This window comes from Pecten maximus, chromosome 3, assembly GCF_902652985.1.
Source record: "Pecten maximus chromosome 3, xPecMax1.1, whole genome shotgun sequence".
NCBI lineage: Eukaryota > Metazoa > Mollusca > Bivalvia > Pectinida > Pectinidae > Pecten > Pecten maximus.
This window is the reverse complement of record NC_047017.1, coordinates 13,492,783-13,499,327: the sequence shown is the minus strand read 5'-3', so window position 1 is coordinate 13,499,327 and position 6,545 is coordinate 13,492,783. Positions and strand designations below refer to the sequence as shown.

Genomic DNA, 6,545 nt, shown 5'->3' with positions numbered 1-6,545 from the left:
ATCTGAAACCATCCGAATATTGTACTGCTTTCAGAGACAGTTGATTATTACCTGGCCCGTTAGATTTCTCCGTTCTTTGTGATTTCTGTGGTGCTATATCTGTCCTGTTGGTCACACTTGTCTTCACACTGGACACCGAATTAGGCATGCTCGCTATCAAATATGAAATAAGTAAAATGATAAAGAGTGTTAACCTTGGACAAAAGGAATAGTATATGTTTACTCTATAAAATTAGTAATATAATGCCCATCAGGTTAGGGAATAATTAAAATAACTGTACCTTCTTTTCTCGCAAATAAGGACTGTTAATGACATATATTACGTGTGCGTTTATACAGTTCGTTTTGCGCCCACGCAATATAATTTTTACTTGCAATACTCTCTGTGTTTTGCACAGTTATAAATGGCTGTCAACGCTGTCTGTATGATGTATGAAAAAACTAAATACAGGGATGCGAGTATGATATATAATTACACACTTACCTGCAATTGGTCTTGGCTTACTCGTTGGTTTCGATTTATTTAGTTTGGGTTGTTTTATTTCTGAAAAAGTCAAAGAGTCACATGTACTACAGTATCGAACGATTCCAAATGCCTAAACTGTTGTTGATATTTGAAACAATGAATATATGTACATGCTATATATCAATATGTGTAAGATATACATATCATTAAGTATAAAGCGCAGAGATATTGTATGGCTTTGTTAAAGGGATTAAGGGAATGCAATGTTACGTCAAAATCTGTATAAGGGGATGTAATGTTACGTCAAAATCTGTATAAAGGGATGTAATGTTACGTCAAAATCTGTATAAAGGGATGTAATGTTACGTCAAAATCTGTATAAAGGGATGTAATGTTACGTCAAAATCTGTATAAGGGGATGTAATGTTACGTCAAAATCTGTATAAAGGGATCTAATGTAACGTCAAAATCTGTATAAGGGGATGTAATGTTATGTCAAAATCTGTATAAAGGGATCTAATGTAACGTCAAAATCTGTATAAGGGGATGTAATGTTATGTCAAAATCTGTATAAGGGGATGTAATGTTACGACAAAATCTGTATAAAGGGATGTAATGTTACGTCAAAATCTGTATAAAGGGATGTAATGTTACGTCAAAATCTGTATAAGGGGATGTAATGTTACGTCAAAATCTGTATAAAGGGATGTAATGTAACGTCAAAATCTGTATAAGGGGATGTAATGTTATGTCAAAATCTGTATAAGGGGATGTAATGTTACGTCAAAATCTGTATAAAGGGATCTAATGTTACGTCAAAATCTGTATAAGGGGATGTAATGTTACGACAAAATCTGTATAAAAGGATGTAATGTTACGTCAAAATCTGTATAAAGGGATGTAATGTTACGTCAAAATCTGTATAAGAGGATGTAATGTTACGTCAAAATCTGTATAAAGGGATGTAATGTTACGTCAATGAGATATATATCCTTTAAGATTGGGGAAAGGCGAAAATGAAAGTTCATGTGCCTGAGTTCTAATCAGAGTATGTCTTAAACATCTTAATCCATTAAACAAACCTGGTGAGGCAGTTGAAGGATCGGGTCCCTTTGGTGGTGGTGCTCTATCTTTTTGTGCTGGTGGTGCCTCGCTGGGTTTCTTTCGCTTCGTTGTAGTCGTTACTTTGGTTGATCGGACTGTAATTAAGGTAAACGTTATTTTCTCATATTTAAGTATAATATCTAAATATGTATGTATTATATCTGAATATTGTATGTATTATATCTAAATATTGTATGTATAATATCTAAAGATTGTATGTATTATATCTAAATACATGTATTGTATGTATTATATATAAAGATTGTACAAAAGAAACCCAAGATATTAGCTCCTTGCAAAGCAAATTGAGTTATATTCATTAAGAACAGTCTGTATGTTCTTAACTATGTCACCGAAAAGCAGGTTATGCCAGCCCTCCTACATTCCATCCTACATCAATACGTTTCTTGCTTTCTTCTGGACCTTCTTTAAAATACCTACCTGATTTGTCTCCAGAATTTCCTCCGGTTGAGGATAACTTGTCGTTACTTTTGGGGTCATTTTCGACGGCAAGCAAGTTCCCCTCCGTGTAGACATCATCTCGTGGCATTTCGGCAGGTTTTATTACTTTCTTTGGCTTCTTCGTGGTTTGTGTCTTTGGATGGCTGTTTTTGGCTACTATTACTTTTTTCTTTTGAGTGTTTGCATCTATAACCGAATTGTAGTGTTGAAGGTGAATAACTTGGGACTTTCTAAGTCTATTTTTGTTTCATCATATCAAACATCATTGTAGTATTGCGTCAAAGCCGATTTCTACAATGCCCCTTCCTTTCCTTTCACATTCATGCAATGTAATGTGGCTAAAACATGACAATACAACTTTTTTTCTGTTTCAAGGGATATATGCAATTAGATATATTGTAACAACTTACCCGTCTGGACTTCGGTGGTGTAACCGTCCGGGGACTGCCTATTGCTGGGCATGTTGTAATCCTCTTCGGGAAACACAATCTGTTTCTGGGGTTTTCCCGTCTTACTGGTTGTGTTTTTCACCTTTACCTTACCCTTATTGGCCCCTCCGGGTTTCGTCTTGTCCATTTTTATTTATGTTTAGTTACAGACCTACATTAGAAAAAACATAAAGATTATTATCTTTTTTGATATGACGATATAGATACTGACACTGAAGGAACGTACTTTTTGGCGAATCCTAATAACGTATTTCAAACAAGATGTTTGAGAAGGTAATAAAAATGGGAAATTGTTAGGAAGCCATGTTTGCATAATGATAAGAACACAACAATATATATAGTATAGCAGGAACGACAATACTATCTCCTTCATAACTTTTCAAACTCGAGCTGCACACTATGCCGGTGTGGCAACAAAATGGAAAGACAAGAAATGGTGGTATATTTATCATGTTTTGTCATTATCAACTTTTTCTCTGCCACAGCATTTTACTTCCTATATATCAACAATCATATTATATAACTGATTATAGTCTAATATGAAATATTAGGCATGTTTACACAGCAGATTTGGGGTCTGCCTGTCATCCCAACACAGTCAATCTAACACACGTGCAGGGCTTCACTTAAAGCTTTTGGAGATTTGTCATGTCATGCCTAAATAAACAGACTGGCCACCAGACCCGAGGTTCTTTTTGTTAAGAATTACCAAGCTAAATTATAATACTAGATTATCTGCCCCTTATTTGAAACTTGGGCAGTCATATCCTAGAGATCAAAATCATAAAGCTCAATTTCATTTATAATTTTAATATTCTAGAGACAGGGTGCCAGTCTACTAAATAAACTGTATCACCGGACATCTCATGTCTGCTTCTCAACGACACACATGTGCAAATCTATACTCAAAGCACCAGCTAGTTTTTATGTTCCCTCAGATAAACAAACCTTATCAACGCAACTTCTCCAGTCTGAATGTAGACTGGCCCGCGGTCTCTAGAATATTAGAATTATAAATGAATTTGACCTTTATAATTTTGGTCCCTAGGATATGTCTGATCCTAAGTTTCAAACTAGGGGGAGATAATCTAGTTTTAAAATTTAGCTACAAAACAACTTAGAGTCTGGTGGCCAGTCTAGTCTGAATGAAGTGGGCACAGATAAGACTTGCATGCATAATTATCTTGGGGGAATCTAATTACCCTTATCACCCAGTCTTGACCAGTCTGATACCAGCTATGATAGGCAGGTTTCACTACGGTCGGGATTCCAACCTTTAGTATAGATCAATATCGTTTGTACGTGTTTATCTCCAGCTATACCTATTTTTTGTTCATACCCTAACTATTCATCTAAATTATGTACACTTTGTATTTAGTGTTGTATTAACGATGTTAGTTACTTATCTCTATTTATATCTATTTATATATATTGTTTGTTCATCATGTAATTATTCTCACGAAGTATATATTTGCATTTGAAAAATCCTATATACTTATATTAGTTATACCTATTGTTTGGTAACTACTATCTATCTACTCTTACAAACTGTATTATTTACTTTTTATTAATGACTTAAGGTACTTGTCTCCAGTTATGTTTATTATTTTGTCCACCCCCCTGAATACTCTGATTGTGTTTTTGTTGTTAAAATCAATGTTTTCGGATGCTTTTCACCAGTTACGCCTACTGTTTTGTTCATCCTCTATAACAATTAGTTACGTATTGTATATATGTGTATGTTGATGCTTCTATGTTATACTTATGAGCCGTAAGGCTTCAAGTTGAATAAACTAAACTAAACTCCGGTACCTTATTTACATATTCTAACAAGGAGCCGCAAAGCTTGGCATTATCCCCCGCGCCCGCAGTGGGTATGAAAACCCAAATACATGTATATATCAAGCTCAAAGTAAGAGTTATTAAGGAAACAGTAATTTGGTATTTTTATTAAGTTTCCATGGTGACAGAAAAAAATACCGAAAATGGAAGGTCCGCAATAGCAAAAGGCACAACTAGGGCACTAGTCTGATATATACAGAAAGTTTCAAGGAGCTGCATTGAACGGTTATGGCGTTATAGCCCGGAAAAGAATCTCGGACGGACACATGGAAGGACGCACGGACGGACGGAGCCCAATTTAATATCCCCCACAAACGCGTTTCGCGGGGGATAATTAAATAGCCTCGTACTAACGAGGTAAGGATGTCAAGATATCCAATCAGAAGATCACGCTTGGTCACATGGCTGATGACAATTTCTCCTCGGAAATTTCTTCAGTTAATGTATATGAGTAAGAATTCAAACTTTTATAGTAAATATTCATTTCTAACTGGTAGCTTTACAAAACATATGTACAATTGTATATTGATAAACATTATCATTTCTCAAAAATAATGACTTCACCTTAACCCCCTACCGTTTCCAATTTTTAATATCATGCAGAAAGTCAAACACATTGGCATTGAAATGAAAAGAAAAGTGGTTCTTCTCTTCAACAATGTAGTGACGTGGATTGGTTTTCATCTCCTATAAAAAGTAGGTGACAGAAAGTGACCAAGGATGTGTATGAATCTAACTAGAAACCAGGGAAGGTGATGAGTCATTTCTATCTATTTACAAAGAATCTATTCTAACACGTCAAATCATTTACAGATAGCAATCTTTATATACATGCATATGTCAAACGACGATCGCGATCTATTGAAAATTTGAATTCGGAAAGAAATTCAAAATTATTTTACTGGTAAGAAAACCCAGACTCGTCTCTTCTTAAAGCAGACTGTTCCTCTGAAACTTATCTTGTAATGTTGCTGGTCATATTAATTCAGATTAGTTTTCCGATAATGTGGCAATTGGTCCATAAAGCTTACAAAAATACAGGGGGGGGGCTTATGTCATGGCGGCGCTGTCCGTCCGGCGTCAACTTATATGTTTGTCCGGAGATCTACATTTTTTGACCGGTCTCTCGGCTTGCTTAATAACCATGATATATAGTTGTGTTCCACTGCGAGACATTCCTAGTTGACTATTTTTACGAACGTAATTGCCCTTTTGGAATCTAGTAACAATATATTACATTATATGCTGAAGAATGAATACAACACTGCAACAATCCCTGAAGGTAAGTCGAGAAAAACAAAATTTGTGTGAACAAAAGTGAATATATAGCATGGGAGGGGGAATACACCTAAAATGTTATCAATTTCGTATTTTTTTTTATATTACTTTTAAAGAGCTAGATAAATATAATGTGAGAGTAGGTATATGTACTGTGAGAATGATAGATACATATAATGTGAGAGTAATAGGTATATGTACTGTGAGAATGATAGATACATATACTGTGAGAGTAATAGGTATATGTAATGTGAGAGTGATAGGTGTATGTACTGTGAAAATGATTAATAAATATAATGTGAGAGTAGGTATATGTACTGTGAGAATGATAGATAAATGTAATGTGAGAGTAGGTATATGTACTGTGAGAATGATAGATAAATGTAATGTGAGAGTAATAGGTATATGTAGTGAGAATGATAGATCAATATAATGTGACAGTAATAGGTATATGTAATGTGAGAGTGATAGATACATATACTGTGAGAGTAACAGGTATATGTACTGTGATAATGATTAATAAATATAATGTGAGTAATAGGTATATGTAATGTGAGAATGATAGATAAATTTAATGTGAGAGTAATAGGTGTATTTACGGTGATAATGAAAGTTAATATAATGTGTGAGTAATAGGTTTATCTACTGTGAGAATGATAAATAAATATAATGTGAGAGTAATAGGTATATGTACTGTGAGAATGATAGATAAATATAATGTGAGAGTAGGTATATGTAATGTGAGAATGATAGATAAATATAATGTGAGAGTAGGTATATGTACTGTGAGAATGATAGATAAATGTAATGTGAGAGTAATAGGTATATGTACTGTGAGAATGATAGATAAATATAATGTGAGAGTAGGTATATGTACTGTGATAATGATTAATAAATATAATGTGAGTAATAGGTATATGTAATGTGAGAATGATAGATAAATT

The 6,545-nt window shown here is 34.2% G+C and overlaps 1 protein-coding gene across 1 annotated transcript in view; it reads right to left on the bottom strand.

Moving 5' to 3' along the window:
* The window catches only part of LOC117324630 (tyrosine-protein kinase Yes-like), a 5,739-nt gene extending 3,131 nt beyond the window's left edge, over window positions 1–2,608 (bottom strand). Inside the window, exons 1-5 of the mRNA XM_033880554.1 lie at window positions 2,443–2,608; window positions 2,012–2,218; window positions 1,549–1,665; window positions 485–544; window positions 52–153 (exon numbers count right to left, since the gene is read on the bottom strand). Of these exons, the coding sequence (XP_033736445.1) occupies window positions 52–153; window positions 485–544; window positions 1,549–1,665; window positions 2,012–2,218; window positions 2,443–2,608 (652 nt within the window). The remainder of the gene's footprint in view (window positions 1–51; window positions 154–484; window positions 545–1,548; window positions 1,666–2,011; window positions 2,219–2,442) is intronic.
* Window positions 2,609–6,545: the final 3,937 nt, after the last annotated feature.